Genomic DNA, 17,972 nt, shown 5'->3' on the forward strand with positions numbered 1-17,972 from the left:
GGAAGACTTTGAACCGTTCTTGGAGAGAAGAACAAATCAGAGAAGGGCCTGAGAGGAAGAAAACTTTGAACCGTTTCTTGGCTTTGTTCTTCTCATCGCTAGTTTGAAGTCTTTGTTGTCGTCTTGGTTTGTTGTCTTTGTGTCTGATCATTGTTTTTGCAGGTACAAGAATACATGTGAGACAAGAAGACATGGGAGTAGACACAAGAAGACATGTGACTAACAGGGCTTAATGCACAAACCATGGTCAAGATCGTCTCCTCATCTCAATAAAGTCTCCCAAAGAAGAAATATCTTCTCTCTTATGTAACATTACGTAGTCACATGATTGTAGTAACAATCTTTCAGTTTTTTCCATTCCTATTATTGTTGTTGGGAAAATTACCCAATATCGATGAGATGAAGATGGGATTAGACAACTAAAAGATTTAAGAAGAAGACTCTTTATAATTTTGGAAAGGGTTTACAAAGATTTTATTTTGAGAACTCTCTCTTACAAATGTTTTCTCTCTTTGTTTTCTTGATGTGGATGATGTTACAAAGGGACTCTACACTCTTATTTATACTAGTGGAGGGTAACTACAAGCTAATTCTAGAGACTTCTCCATCTTCTTTTCTTAAACACTTCAACACACTTCTACACACTTCTCAATCCACACTCTTCTTCTCCTTCTAGATATTTCTTCTTCTTGGACTAAGGCTTGATTTGTTTTGGGCTTAAGGAGGGAACTCCAAAAATTGTCTCTTCCATTGTGAATGGAGACAATGAGAATGATCTTTCTTTTCAGCTTCAAAAGTTTTGAACAAATGGTCTGACCAACAGAAAACGTGCGACATCAAAATATCAGGAGGGTGTATTGAATCATGGATTTTAAAAGTTTGAATGGATTTGGAAAAATATTGGAGTTTGAAGAGATTTGGACTAAATCTCATTTATATGGGTGAGATTTAGAAAGAGAAACGGAGATTCAGGGGAGATTTACTCTTAAATTTCAGAGTACTTATTAGCAAAAAATATATATTTCAGAGTACTCTAGATTATTTGATATTATTAATCTATGTTATTCCATTATTTTTGAACAAATGACACATCGTTACAAGACACGAGTTGGCTCCGTTTCGCAACTCTCACAAAGGGAAAACGAGCAAGACGACTTGGTTCATCAGATCATTGATAAGGGAAGTAACTTAGAAGAGAACCACCGAGGCTTCTCAAAGTTGGTAAAGACAAGAGGGCTCTTAAGGTTGCTAAGAGGAAGTTGGGTATCCACAAAAGAGCCCAGAGGAAGAGGGAGGATATGTATAGTGTTGATGAGGTCTGGTGGAGATGCTACTACTGAGAAGAAGATATAATAGATCAAAAATGTTTATCAAAATATCAAATTCATAACGACAACAAGAAATATATAATAGGTGATTTGCTAACAAGTCTTCATATTAATTCATTCATTTTTGCTACACATGTCATACACTCATTCTCATAGTTATAGTTACGTGTAAAAGCTTAATCCGAAACAAATAACTTAGAGTGATGTTTTCCAAAAAAGAAAGAGTACACAATTATCAGGTCTATTGTGCTGTGCCTGCAAAAAGAACTTCTAAACAAGTTAGGGTGACACAGCTCCCACAACTCCTCCTCCCCTAGCTTACATGTGCTAAAGTGCTTCACCGCAAATGTTGTGCCATCAGAAAGAAGCGCCTTATACGCTGTCCATGTCCTAGTATAATGTTCTCAGAGCTTGCATCCATTAAGTCCCAAGTTTAACTTTAACCAAAGGCTTCTAAAACAAAGAAACTTGAGCAAGCTTATGGCTACTAAGTCTTTACGCCAAACAACTAACTCCTCCTTTGGTTAATCTACTTCTCTTCTCTTTGTACACTTCAAATGGCAATAGCACCAAACCCCAAAAGCTAACAACATCCATGCAGCAGCACCAAACACGCCAGCTGATAATCACAAGATTATTCTTGCTTAACTCCACAGGTCGAAGATAAAGAATGACCAGAGAGACCTTGATTCTCAGTGAAATCATCAGAGGAGTATTTAGGTGAGATAAAGAAAGATGGAATGCGACCTTAGACAAAGAGAACGTCGCTAATCTACCCAAAGACGACAACTCCAGATAACTGTTTCTTAGACATAACCAAAGAGTTCACAAACCTACACTCTGCTAAAGTAATCTTACCGTTCAAATCATTGTTTGACATATCAAGAGACACCAAGAACAGTAACCAAGTACACAGTTGTGGAGGGATGTTACCAGACAATTATTGGTTGCTAGATAGATCCAGTTTTTGTAAGCTCCCACAGTACTGAGGAGACTCTGGGATAGAACAAGAAAAACCATGTCTGGAAGCTCGAGATTGATAACTATGTTCTCCTGATTGTTCCAAGTTCCAACAAGACACACCCAAAAATTGAAACATCTAGATATAGAGTATGCTCGTGTGTCCTACAAGGAAGCTGATAGCTTGGTTTTTCAGAAATTACAGAGGAACCCAAGAGTGGTGTTTGCAAAGTTACTAAGGATCAGTGAGAGGTTTGGAAGAAGATGAACAGAGTAGTGCTATCGATAAAGGAAGAAACTTTATGCGGTTTGAGCCGATCTCCATAGATGAAGTGTTCACAGGTTTGATTTTTTTGTATCTGCTAATGGAGCAGAGAGACAAAGCTGCAAGTCATACGCATTGAACGATCATCTCAAGAATTAGATAGATGCAAAGTAGCCGTCAATTGCTTTCTGTATATATTTTCTTTTTCATCGTTAGATAGATGTTTTATTTTTATTCTGAAGTCACTCCAAATAACACATGTAGAGGTAGGAGTTTTCTAACTTGAATTAACGCAAAGTATCCCAAAATCACATTCATAGTTTTTTCTTTCAAAATAGTGTCTATGTTTCAAAAACAGTGGATTTGATTTAAGTTTTGTAAATGGTTAATTGAATAACATGAGATTTGCAAGTGTTTCTAGTGATTTTATATAAATTTTATGTTCAATAACAGGTGATTTGAAACTAAATTTTAAAATCTTAGTTGAATAACAGAGGATTTTAAAACAACCCCAAAACCTTTTAAAATCCACGATTCAATACATCCCCTTTATGTTAATTTCGGTACATATTTTATTTTGAACCGGTTTAAACTAAACCAGAATCAGAATCCAAATATGTAAATGCCCAAAGAACAAAACGTTGGATATATAGATATGAAATTTGAATACACAATCATAAAAATACATCAATAAACTGATTTGGTTGAGAATATATGACAAAAATTTGGAACAAATCAAAATTTCAACTAATCAGTTTTTCTCGTTTACAATTTGTATTTGTATTTGTATTTTTAATATGTTGTTATATTTTTTTATTTAAATTTTTATGTTCTTTCATGTTATGAAATCCAATCATTCAACTTAAAATAAAATAAAAAATTTAAGAACCTCATGAAAAATTAAATTAAACTAACAAATATTCTAAACCTTTCAAATCACTAAATTAATTACTAAATTATTGATTAGAACCCATTATAGGTTCTTACCAATGGAGTTGCTCTTAGAGCATGATTAATGGGAGGTTCTTAGGGTGAGATTCTTAGCGGAAAATAAGAACCCGTCTCTTAACTTTTAACTAAAAAAACTAAGAACCGGTTATTAAATAAGAGATTTAAGAACCGGTTCTTAGCTTTTTTAGTTAAAAGTTAAGAGACGGATTCTTATATTCCGCTAAGAACCCTCATCCTAAGAACTCACCATTAATCATGGTCGACTTTTATGCTTAAATATTTACTCTATCTTCCATTGACGTATGGATTTATACATGGAGATATAGAGTGTGGTAACTGGTAACGCCATCTACGTAAGGTTCAATATTAGCAGCAAATCGTAGAGGTCTCCTCCCATCAGTCGCTAACGTACTTCTCCATTATTTATGTTCTGACAGAACACTTACTAATTTACGTGAGTTATACCCGTATGGAATTGATAACAAGTCTCAAAGCGTATGGAGCAGCAAAATTAGTAAGAAACAAAAAATAGATCTCCACAAATCATCGAAAAATCGTTTTAAGTTTCAAAACAAAAACTATGCAGTTTTGATGTGCATAATTGTTTGCTTGATGACATATTCTTTGATTGTTTTGGGCTGGAATATAAAACTAATATGTTATTTTTTCTATTTAGTTATGTAATTATATATGTTTTTCTATGTTTGATTAGATAGGAATTAGAGCATGATTAACGCTAGCGGGGGGGGGGGGGCGGGGGTTTACCGATTTTTTTTAAAAAAAATAAAAACTAACTAATCGAGGGTCGCCACGTGTCAGTGGAGACCGCGAACAGTACAAAAACTCTATGAAACTTGCCTCTTGTAGAAGAGGAGGAAGAGTTGAGTTTTTTTTAAAAAAATGTGGGACCAACCTCTTAAGAGCCCACTTAAGAGGTGGAGATAAAAGTGCTCTTATATACTTGCATTCAATACAACACGGAAAAGATTAAAAAGTTAGTTACTTTTTTTAGTTTGTCTTCGAAAAAAACAATTTTCAGAAAACATTTGTATCCAGTTTGCTTCATCTTAATTTCTAGATTATTAATGAATATGCTTTATTTGATAGCATATGATATGAAACTCAAGTAAAGTTCTGCTAGAAATATAATATTTTATTAATTTATAACACTATTAATCTATAAAAATATTTTCAAATAGCATGAGCTAAATTTCCAACAATTTTTTTATATAAAAAGTTCAACCAATGCTAAAATAATCTACAAAAACATAATAAGTCAAACACTAGAAATCAAAGAATTTTTTTTGTTATATAAAATGATACAAACATATATTATAAAACATCATTTGTTGTTACATAATATTTACTAATTATTATTTATGACATCATTGAAACTATTCATATATTACTAAAATATAAATTTTTATAATTTTATCACATTAGATTAGATTTTAAATTGATTTAGCTTGAAGGTAGTTGTATTAATTTATTATCGGGAAAATTTGGTTATTGTAAAAATATTAAAATCTGATACTCTTAGAAATTAAAAAAAAATATTAGTTGTTCTTACTTTAGATTTTCTTCAACTACATCAAACTGAAATGAAAATCAAAAAAAAAATATAAATCATTATATTTTCCTTAATTTTTAATTTAATAATTTTGTGTTTTCTGACAAAAAAGAATTGTTAGTGGTATTTTCAACTTAAAACCAACAAAATTTAATAAAATTTAATATATAATTTTAGAAAAAAAGAGATTACATTTATTATTTCCAGTAAAAAATAAAATTTCAAATATTTTATAAAATTAAAATATATTTTGATTTAAAATAATTTTAGTGTAAAATCACCCGTCCGTAGGGCGGGCCAACCCCTAGTTAAAAATAAAGCGTCATTGTCATTAATAATATGAAAATTCTTTAGGATAACCATAAAAAGTTTTTATCATACTTCAATAGTAAAAATGACCAAAATATTTTATTAAATTGGTAAATACCCTAAAATTGGTTAATCTACAATTAGGTCTAGAAATGAGCAGTGGGGTTTTGGGAGGGTAGATTTAGGATTTTTTAAAACAAACAAATAAATACTTAAAATAAAATTTTGAAAAATAGTTTCAAATTTTTTTCTTTCGAATTTCAAAAAAAAAAATTTGAAATAAAATTATACAAAGTTCGAATTCAAAAACGTATAATTCGAAAACTATAAAAAAAAAAACAACCGTAGTTAACAGATTTGGTTGTTGAAGAAAAGATGTTGTGAAACAAAAAAGGCTATTGAATGAAGGAAACATGATTCAGATTGAAACAGTTTCATTTAAATAAATTTCTCTGGAAACCAGATTTTACAAAACAAAGAAAAATCAGCACAAGTGGAAGCTAGAGAGCAATAACATATACAAAAGCGAATCATATCTTGGTTTAAACCCAACAACATTTTCTCTTCAAGCTTTGAAGGTGAGGTAAACACTGAAATGGTTATGTTTAGAGCTTTGACCATTTTTTGGTCTCTTGTTTGGATTCCCAAGTTGTTTTGTGTGTGTTTGTGTGTGTTTGTGTGTTGTGTCTGATGTTTAATGATGGATGGGATTAATGGGTTTACATAATGCAGCATTGTAGGATTAAGTAAGTGTGATTGAGAATGGAGTAGAGTTGTTGTTGCTGTTAATGTGCTTTAATTAAGTTTGAGACTCAACTAAACCTCTTATTTGAGTTAGCTAATGATTTGCCAATTCATGATTCTTCTCTTTATATATGTTTCAGCTTATTTAGAAACAAGTCCACTTCTGTAAATCATTCATGTTCTTAAAAAAAAAATTATTTTATTTATTCCAAATTAATAAAAATAATTGGATCGACGATTTTATAATTAATAATTCTATTTACTTGCTAATATTTGATTAATAAATAATTCAGCATCTGTCCTTTAGAATTCGGCCCATGTTGATATCAGCCCAATAATAGGCTTGCAATCAAAGCCCAAACGAACATTGACCTAAAACCCCTGTTCTGGAACGCGGTAGGCGCTAGTCGGGCGGTCGGGTTGGGCCTAGCGCCTAAAGAGAAAATCGGAGATTAATCGGAAATTATGCGGGGCGGAATTTTTAGATGTTATAAAACATGTTAATCTTTAATTGTGTATAACATTAATACATTTTCATGTTTAAGATTGTATAAAACACACAAATAGAATATATAAACTTAATATAGTGTAATTTTCATCAAAATTATGAATATAAATGATATTTATAAAATTTTAGATCAAATAAACAAATAAAAATATTATTTAAACTAAAAAAATTAAAAAAAATATATATAAAAAAATATTAAAAAAAATAAAAAAAATAGATTAGGCGGCCGCCTAGGCGGTCATTTAGGCGGCTAGGCGGTCATTTAGGCGGTCTAGGCGGAAAAAATCGGATATCCGATTTTTTAAACCGATTTGGCATAAATCGGGGCGGAAAAGTGACGCGTAGCGCCTAGGCGGCTAGGCGGCCGATTTTTAGAACAGGGCCTAAAACCATCTAAAAGTCTTATTAGCTATCATCTTCTTCGTATTCTTTTTTAGGGTTTCTAATCCGAGAGGCAAGAACTCTCGATCTTCGTCTCCTGAAGACTAGAGCCATCAGGAGGAGACTCACCAAATATCAGGCATCACCGCATACCTAAAGACAGAAAGGGAGAATAAGGAAGAAATGGACTTTCCAATAAGTAAGTACGCTATACGTTAATTAGGTGTAACCTTTTTCGTATTAATTACATCACATCTTTGTCATCTTGAATTTGTAGCTCTTTTCGATTTTGTTTTGTTTCAATGAAAACACATTATTCACAAAAGCATTATTTACCAAGTCCAAGGAAGAATATTATCATTTCAGAATGTATTAATTTTTTTTTTCCAAGTATCTTCAAATAACATCTATGGAACTATTTTTAACTAAAGATGAATGTCAAGTTTGATTGCAAGTGAGTTTCAATAACTTTACACAAATCCCATATTAAATAACATTTAATCTGAAAAGCGTTTTTAAAATCAGTGATTGAATAACATGATCAGATTTTAACAAATTCACAAAATCTCCTAAAACCCTCAATTCAGTACACCCCATCATCTCTATAAAATATATACTTGATTTCCTCGCAATTTATATGTCCACTGGATCGTTTTCTGTTGGTTTGGGAGAATTCTGTGCTTCTGTTTATATTTGTATACATACGGAAAGTGTTTTTTTATTGGCTTCAAAATTGTTTTTTTTTTTTTGCTAAAACTTGGTACGGCTTCATGATAGATCCCAGTTGCAGGGTTATCAATATTGATAAAAAAACACTTGCAAAAGAATACCTAGAAGTTAGAACACACGTAAATTCAGGCAAATTTCTCTGTTTATTCTTTTTGGCCTTTTCATTTATATAAATAGCAAATTAGAACTAGTAGTTCCTAAAAACAAAGAACCAAAGTTTAAACATGGAATTGCTTGATTATTTGCTGAAACAAAGAAAAATAACTCAATCAAATCATGCACTCTCGGTACTTTGAGATCATGGGGATGATTAGAAAGAGCTGTAACTTTATATTTTTGCTTTCGAAATAAAACTGTAGATCTTTTTTACTGTGATCTTTTTTGTTGTGGCTGTAGATAGTTTTGCTGTAGAATATTAGCTAAAGATTCAATGACTTGCATATAAATTTTCTAAAGCAAAAAAATAAGTGTTCTTTTACGACTTTCCATAGCTAAAAATAAATAATAAAAAATATGTAGCTTTAAAAAATATTTACAAAGCATGATTGGCAAAAATTTGGACTGTATAAATAATTTAGGCCGTAGAAAGATCTTACACCACTTCCGAAGCACTTGCCGATCAACACTCTTGGTACTTTGAGTTTGGTTTGTTCACTCGGTTTGATCGCTGGTATAGCACTGAACCATTTGGTGACTCATCAGTTCAAAAGTCGTTAAAGATTACACGTTAAAAGATTTAGTGAATTGTTAATCAGATGGCGACGTCATTCTCTCGAATATAATGGATCTACCAGTAGAAAACAAGTAAACAATGTGGCTACCACGTATAAAACTCTCGTAGACAATAAACAGTGGCGCGTTGACGTGTACACGGTGTAAGAAAACGGGTATATACGTTAATGTTGCACCAAATTTTAGCAAAAGAAAAGAATATGCGTTAATGTGTAAGATTGAGTTGTTAAACACTTAATTTTTAAAACAGTCGAATGCAGGCATTATTGTGAGTGATTATCGCAATCGCAGCGTATCAGAGAGATCATCGTGACTTTTTGATTAAGAAACTGTGCTTCAAGCAATTAAAGTAAATCAATGACAAATCTAGTTCTAGATCCGCCCCTTGCTTGTATATTTCTTTTCTGTCATTAAAACTAAATATTAATTTGGGCTTAATATATTATTTGGGAGAAAAAGACAAAATCTGAGAAGATTCGACTTGGTCATTAGTACAGCTTGTTTTATATGCAATAGTCGACTTTCTTCAAGTTCTTAACTTCTTCTGGTTCCGGTTTTCACTGAATTAATTAAACCATAAACATAAAATAAACACACTAAAATAAATTATTATCGTCATCAGTAGTAAATGATAACAACAATCAAAATGGAGAGCTCAACGTAACAACAATCAAAATGGACAGCTCAACGTGACTCATGCATGTTCCAAGCTCGTTGAAACAATCTCTTTCGTAAATCTAAACAAGTGTTAGTATCGCTTGCAATCTTATTATTCTTTCGTAACGGGTTACTCTTTGTACTCGGTTGATTAAACCAAACTAGTTTAGAAATAAACTAACCGATGTTCAATCTCTCTATCGAACAACCTCTGAATCGCTAACCGGTATTAAATAAATACGTCGAATAGCTTATTGCTGATCTCTGATTTGCTTGTGAGCGTTGATAAAGAACTCTCGATCGTGGCTGCATCTATACGCCATTGACTTTGATAAGTCATACATCTTATTTTCTGTAATTAAGCTCGTGTTCAAGATGTATGCGTATATTTCGTATTAGTATATATGTTTTTTCAAACCTTCTGTATGTCATTAACTAATTATAAATCAATATGTACAAGTAAATACGTAATATCAGAGATCTGCGTATCTTTTGCACGGTTGGCCAAACAAATAGGTTAATATTCTTAAATTTAGTAATGTGGCATGAAAAATGATCTGGAAGGGATAAATATACATATTATTATCTTTGGTTTCACTATTTACAAATTGAATAATGCAAGTTGTAGTTTCATATACTAATATTTAGTGCTAGACTGCTAGGTATCAGCTCTTTGCAATCTTTACTATTGATAAAAGTTTGTTAAAACCATACAACTTTTATATAACTATAAAAACATACAATAAGGATAGTATATTATTATTAATAATGAAATATTACATTAGTCTAGTGGAAAATTACATATCAAAATAAATTATATCACAAAATTTAAATAAATACAGAATTATTTATTATAATTATTTTCATATTACTCCAGTATATAATCAATTAATGCATTTTGTAATGATAAATGAGTCTTTTTTATTTTTATCTGTAGATTTCAAAGTAAGTTTGTTCGGTTTAATATTGTTTTGTATAATATTTTTAATGTTATTAATATATCTTGTATAAGAATAATATAGTGAGGATTAAAATGATCAACAAAAAGTTAGTAAAAAAGTATATAATTAAAAAAGACTGAAAATTTTGAAACTTAAAAATAGTAAAACTTAATTATCACTATTCAAAACTTCTAAGTTTAAAATGTTAAAGTTGCTTTTCGAGTGTATAAAACTGAATATTTAAAATCATGAGATGCTTTTACGTAAAGAATTATACCTTTATACTTTTAACTATTCGTCCAAATATTTAAAGAAACTACATGAACGTCATTCGTAGAAATATTACAACGCATGTACACATGGAGAAGCCAATCAAGTGGTTTAGTTTGGTCATTCATCATTGATTTCGCTTAAACATCAGAAACTATATCTCTCTCTCTATATAATGTTCGATGACATAACAAAGAATTATAAAACTTTATATTTAAAGTCATGAGATGCTTTTACCTAAAGAATTATACCTTTATACTTTTGATTATTCGTTCAAATATTTTATATATCAAATAAAGAAACTATATATATGAACGTCACCCGTACGGAATATTTCAAAGCTTACACGTCTAGATAAGCTAATCAAATGTCTGTTGTGGTCATAGGTTTCACTCAAACATAGAGGGAACCATATCTCTATATAATGTTTCAATGATCTTACAAAGACAACCAAGAGATTTATAAAAAGCCAAGTGACTCCCATTAAACCTCAACAATGGCGAAAATGGCTAAAACTGTTACATTCTCTTCCTTTTCTTCTTTATCAAACCTTTCATCTCTTCCTTCTTTCAATTCTCTTCCTGCTTCTCCACTCAGTACCCAAACCTTTTCTAAGTCCATGATGGAGGAAGCCTTAGAGTCCGCAGAGTCAATCATCAGGAAATGGGATCCTAACTCACAGTCATACACCAAGATCATCTCTCTGTTCAGACACAGCAGAAAAGAAGCCAAAGAATTCATCAGATGCGTCCGTGACTTACGCAAGGCCATGCACTTTCTTGTCTCTCAAGACTCCAAATCTGACAAGCTTGTCCTTGCGCAGAGCCTGATGCAGATCGGCATGTCCACGCTGGAGAAAGAGTTCTTTCAGATACTGTCTTCTAACCGAGACCATCTTGATCCTGACTCAGCCTCTGGTCAGTCCACAATATCTAGCAATTCAGAGTTCGAAGTTTATATGGAACATGATGATGATGAAGATGATGAGCTTAAGAAGGCGGGTGAATCCATCTCTCAGGTGGAGAAAGCCTCAGCTCTGGTAATGACAGACTTAAAGGTCATAGCAGAGACTATGATCAGCTGTGGTTATGGTAAAGAGTGCATAAAAAGCTACAAGTTGATTAGAAAGTCTATTGTTGATGAAGGGCTACACTTGCTTGGGATTGAGAAGGTCAAGACCTCCCAGTTCCATAAAATGGACTGGGGAGTCCTCGAGGTTATGATCAAGAACTGGATCAAAGCTGCCAAGATTGGAGTCACAACACTCTTCAAAGGAGAAAAGCTTCTCTGCGATCATGTCTTCTCTGCATCCCTCACGATAGGACAGTCTTGCTTTAACCAGATAGCAAAGGAAGCAGGTCTCAATCTTTTCACGTTGCCTGAACTCGTATCCCACAAGGAGAAGAAACAGCACCACCATGAGAGGATCTTCAAGCTGATGGATCTCTATGCAGCTATCTCTGACCTTTGGCCAGACATAGAAATGATATTCAGCTTTGATTCATTAGCTTCTGTGAAGACTCTTGTCCTCTCAACGCTCAAGAAACTCAAGGACTCTATCCAGACGTGTCTCAAGGAGTTCGAGACAACGATACATAAAGATTCTTCTAAAGAACTTTCCCCTGAAGGAGGGGTTCACAAGCTGACTCGGACAACGATGAGTTTCATATCATCGTTGTCCGAATACAGCCGTGTGTTGTCTGAGATTCTCGCAGAGAATCCTCTTAAGAAAAACTCTCGCTTGCTAGAATCTTACTTCACGGCTCCCATCTTGGAAGATGAACACGTCAACAACCAAGTCTGCTCCGTCCATATTGCTTGGCTCATACTTGTTTTCCTATGCAAGCTAGACACCAAAGCAGAGAGTTACAATGATGTGTCTCTCTCTTACATCTTCCTTGTGAACAACCTTCAGTTTGTTATTGATACAGTTCGTTCAAGTCAACTCAAGAACCTCATAGGAGACGATTGGCTCACCAAGCACGAGGCAAAACTAAAAAGCTATGCTGAAAAGTACGAGAAAGCAGCTTGGACTAATGTTTTTGTATCACTACCTGCGAAAACAAGTGCCAAGCTATCACCAGAGGAGGCCACTACATGTTTCAAGAGGTTTCATGCAGCATTCGCAGGAGCATACTTGAAACAATCATCATGTATTATAGTGGATGCTAGGCTTAGGGACGAGCTTAAGGTTTCTATAGCGAGGAAACTTGTACCGGAGTACAGAGAGTTTTACGAGAAGTACTTGCCAATGCTGAGGCAGGACAGAAACATAGAGATGTTGGTGTGTTTTAAGCCTGATAACTTGGAGAATTATCTCTCGGATCTTTTCCATGGAACACCAATGCTCAGTGGCTCTTCTCATTCTGCTGCTTCTGCTTCTGCTTCTTTGTCTTCTCCATCTTGTTTCTCAATTAGATGTGTAAAACACTAAATCTCGCAGTAAGAAGATTGTCTCAGAGAGAATATGTATGCATACAAGTTTCATGAATATTGATGCATTGCCTTTCTTGTCACTATCCCGGACAGGCTCAACATTGTTGGGTCCTAAGGCAAAAAAAATTATTTTTACCCTGTTTAAAATTTTATTAAAATTTAATCAGTAATATTTTGTATATTTTGTAACGAAAATAAAACTATATACATATCAAATAATTTTGGATCTTTTTCAATTTTATTTATTATATTTATAATTTTCTTATATATAAAATATATATTTATAAAAAATTGGACCATTTAATTATTATTATACTGAGTACACGGGCTTCGACCCAGGGCGGTCGTCCAAAGTATCATGATGGTCATGCTCTCTGTCTAGCAACACGGTCAGAGAAAGAGTCTGGCCTGTGCCTGGGCCTGTGCCATCCAAGGAGCTTGGCAGGTAAAATCCCTGAGCTTTCCCTATAACTGCTGATCCTAGCTCGTGGCTTTAGGTTAGCTCATCACATCTTATGTTCTGCGTCATCATGATTGTTTTCTTTATATGTTACAACTCAATAAGAAACACATCATTAATGCTTCTTCGAAAACATTCATTTACTCTTTTATTATAATAATTGAAAGATCTTTTAAATCAATGATTTTACAGCTTATAATTCTACTAATATTTTATGATTTTACTTTCATTATTTTAATGAATGGTTCCACATGGACAATTTTTACGGCAGAATTTTATTTTCTCTAATTTCTCAATCAAAAACATATTTGAAAAACCAAAAATACAGTGGAGGATAAACTTGCATGTGGTATTTACAGTTTCTTTTCTGTTATATTATATGTTGATTTGGTTCCACCGATTTGGTTTTCCATTCGATTTCGTCTGTAAAATAATTTAGCTACCATTGTTGTTAAAAAAAAAAGAGCGGTTCCATGATTTTTTATAGGCACAAACATCTCAGATAATTTAGTCTTATGATTTACGGCCAAAATTGGCATTCATATACCCTATCTAGTGACTTTGAAAGAAATTTGTTTAAAGTTATTTAGTAGTAAGCGAGCTTTGAGTTACTAAGCAACCCAGATTAAAGGAATCCTACTACACTCCATCATTTAGTCATGTAGATATGCGCTCATTATTTAAAGTGCAGAGACGTAACTAATATTGCGTATCAATGGTGACTAAGGAACTACGAAGAATAATGTATTCCTTCACATTCTTACAAAAAATCACCATTCACAAGGAATAATTTTTCATTTTCATTCTCTACCATTCTTTTTTTTAGAGAAATTTAAGTTAATCCTGGTTAAATATGAGATAAAACAACCATTCATTTTCATTCCTGCAATTTTATTCGTCTACGTTCCTTTTCTATTCGTTTTTTTTTCATTCCTGCAATTTTATATGTCTGTGGTTTGGGACAAGAGCTAAGAGTTTCGGCCCCGAACCTCTCAGTAATTCACAAAAAAAAAAAGAAAATTCCGTAGAGAGGTCTCTTTGGAAATTATTATGATCCTCCCATATATTCAAGATATCCAGGTTAATAAAAAGAAACACTATCTACGTGATAAATGTCGAGTTATATTGGTCCCTGGACTCAGAATCACACATTTATTTTACTATTAAAACTACCAAATAATTCATCATCTTTCTTCCGCTTAGAGCCTCGGCCCATATAGTATTAAACTCGGTCCAATAATAATGCTCACAAGTCACAATCAAACTCCAAGTTAATAAACCTAAAATCCGATCGCGTCATCATCTTCATATTTTGTTATAGGGTTTCTAGTATATGTTTTTTTTTTAACGCTCATTTATTAGGATACTACAATTATGATATCCTAATAAATCCGATTCGACAACCGACAATACTCATTTTAATGAGAACTAGATTTGCGCGGGTTTTTGTTTTCATTTATTTTTATATAAACATTTTGTTTTCAATTCTAAATTGATATATATTATAATATATATGTGTCTATAAATTTTTAAAAATAATAAGTTTACCGTATATTTTTCATTGAATAGATTGTTTCAAACTTTCATATGTATTTGTATCTTCTTCTATATAAATATTTTTGGATTATTATTTCATTATTAAAATCGTAACTATATATATAAAGATTAGTAAAATATTGTTTTATATATTCAAAAACATTGCAACATTTCACAAATTTAGAAAGTTTTTAAAAAATTAAATTTTCCACTTCATAGATTTATATTATCGAGTAAATAATTAAACATTTAGTTTTTGTTTAATTTTTAAAATAAACTATTAAAATTTGTTTTCGTTGGTGTAAGGTAGTAAAGATTAATCATTGTTAGGTAATATGATTTTTGTTATTTAAAAAAAATCTTTATAATTTTAAAAGTTAACATCGATAAATATTTAAATAATTAATATATGGAGGTATATTATTACAACATTAAATTACATCTATTTAATTTATATTATCTATAAATCCAATGGATCATCTAGTTGAAATCCAATTATTGATAGTCCACCAAAAATTTCTGGTAGGTCCAAAATTTAAATGATAAGATTAGAGATTAAATGTAACATGATTTTCTAAAAATAGGTCCATTAGGTCCATTTTTAAAAAAAAATCACACATAAATCAAGGTTGTGACTTCTGTTTTAATATATAAGACTAGATCTCGATCCGCGCAACCGCGCGGATTTTTTGTTTTCATTTATTTTATATAATTATTTTGTTTTCAATTCTAAATTGGTATATATTATAATATATATGTGTCTATCAATTTTTAAAGCATAATAAGTTTTCGGTATATTTTTTTCATTGAATAAATTGTTTCAAACTTTCACATGTATTTGTATTTTCTTCTATATATATATTTTTGGATTATTATTTCATTATTAAAATCGTAACTATATATATAAAGATTATTAAAATATTGGTTTATTGTCATATTCAAAGATATTGTAACATTTCACAAATTTAGAAAGTTTTTAAAAAATTAAACATTTGGCTTCTGTTTAATTTTCAAAATAAACTATATAGTTTAAAATTTGTTTTTGTTGGTTTAAGGTAGTAAAGATTAATCATTGTTAGATAATATGATTTTTGTTATTTTTAAAAAAATCTTTATAATTTTAAAAGTTAACATCGACAAATATTTATATATTTAATATATGGAGGTATAATATTACAATATTAAATTATATATATTTAATTTATACTATCTATAAATCTAATGAATCATTTATTGTTTAAATCGAATTATTGATAGCCCAATAAAAATTTCTGGTAGACCCAAAATTTAAATGATAAGATTATAGATTAAATGTAACATGACTTTCTAGGAATAAGTCCATTAGGTCCATTTTTTTAAAAAGTCAGACATGAATCAAGGTCGTGACTTCTGTTTTATTATATAAGATATTTATTCACAAACGCATTATTGTTATCTTATATCATCGAAATAAAAATACTTGATTTGCTTGCAAGTCGTTTTTAAACTGGAACCATCCAAATATATACTATTATTTGCGAAGTAAATTTTAGCAACGGAGTTCTCATGTTAAAAGTTAGAGCGGTTAATATCTATATTACCCTTAGTGAATTTATATATAATTAACTATATAATCAAAAACGAATATTCATTTATAATAATATTTTTTTTTCAAAAAGATAATTTTTACCTTGTGTTGTTATCTTAAAACATATTTTCAGTTATAAAATTTAAAATAAGATATAAAACTATTTATAATAATTAAGCGATTAAAGTCATTGTTACCCTTAATGAATTTTATATATAATTAATTATATAATTAAAAACAAATTTTTATTCAAATATTAAATTTTTTTAAATAAGATAATTTTTCTATATTGTGTTGTTATCTTAAAATTTATTTTTTCAATTATAAAGTTAGAAAATAACAAATAAACAATTTATAATTAAATATTAATCAAATGAATTTGTATAAATATATTTACTTAAATATTTTTAATATGTGAATGTTTTCTTTTAAAATTTCAGCATAATAATAAACATATATATTTTAATTAAATTTACGTCAAATTTTAATATATATATATATATATATAATTTAATGTTTGATTTAATTTTTTTGAAAACATAAATAATAAGTTGTCATGCTGATCTTTGTATTAATAAATTATAAACTAATATATATTTGTAAAATGATTAAGCCTGCATGTGCGGGCAAAACATATAGTGACCCAATATATAGGATCGTTTTCTGTCGTTTGGGTTTGAGAGAATTCACTGGTTCTCTATCAACAAAACCAAAGGTTTTTTTTTCTTTGAAACTATGTGTATACATTCCCAGTGCGAAAGTCTATATCCTTTTTTTTTCTTTATTGGCTTCAAAAGTTAAAGATCACACGTCAAAGATTTGTTAATTGTTAATCAGATGGCTGTGTCATTCTCCGAATACAATGGGCGCTATACTAGGCATGGGCAATCGGATAACCATTCCGGTTCGGTTCGGATCTAATCGAATTTACAAATTTCAGCTCCATTCAAGTTTTATAAAAGTGTGGGTTGGTCTCGCTTTGGATTTAGTCGGATTCGGTTTGGGTTTAGTAATACATATTAAACCCGGTTGAACCCATTACTTGTCGGGTTCGGATCTAAATCAGGTTTTTGCTATCCACATATCTATATTTTACTCAAAAGTACATGTTTTAGAAATTTCTTCCTGCATTTTTGTGACGCCCGTCTCCTCCTCTGTCGAGACCGGCGTGCTACTAACCGAAAAATACTAAATTAAACCGATTTACAAAACCGAATAAAATGTCAAACTTTTTAATCAAATAATTTCCAAATAAAACAAGTTTATAATTTAAAACCAAATACATTAAATCGAAAAGTTAATTAAAACCGAAATAAAATACAACGATCTCAAGACACCCTAAGCCCAAATAAAAATCCGAATAAAAAGCTCAGTACTACCAATCCGTCCAAATATCATATACTCGTCAGTCTCACCTGAAATGGGGAAAAGAGAGGGGTGAGTAACAGGGAAGTCACTCAGTGAGGTATGGGATACTAAACCCGAAGTCCATGGACCCGGACAGAGCACTCCGAATAAATATAATTTAATCCTAACACGTTGCAAACACGGTACCTAAAGTACCCATAGATCAAACAATGGTCCTAGCGAGGTGCACACTCGCTGCCCACTAACAGGCCAAAACACCA

The 17,972-nt window shown here is 31.3% G+C and overlaps 1 protein-coding gene across 1 annotated transcript; it reads left to right on the forward strand.

The window, feature by feature from the left end:
* The first annotated feature begins 10,765 nt into the window (after positions 1 to 10,765).
* Positions 10,766 to 12,864, forward strand: LOC106340160 (exocyst complex component EXO70A1-like). Its single transcript, XM_013779021.1, has one exon. It carries the CDS (start codon positions 10,842 to 10,844, stop codon positions 12,777 to 12,779), a length of 1,938 nt encoding a protein of 645 aa, XP_013634475.1. The 5' UTR covers positions 10,766 to 10,841; the 3' UTR covers positions 12,780 to 12,864.
* The last annotated feature ends 5,108 nt before the right edge of the window (positions 12,865 to 17,972 follow it).

This window comes from Brassica oleracea, chromosome C4, assembly GCF_000695525.1.
Source record: "Brassica oleracea var. oleracea cultivar TO1000 chromosome C4, BOL, whole genome shotgun sequence".
Taxonomy (NCBI): Eukaryota; Viridiplantae; Streptophyta; class Magnoliopsida; order Brassicales; family Brassicaceae; genus Brassica; species Brassica oleracea.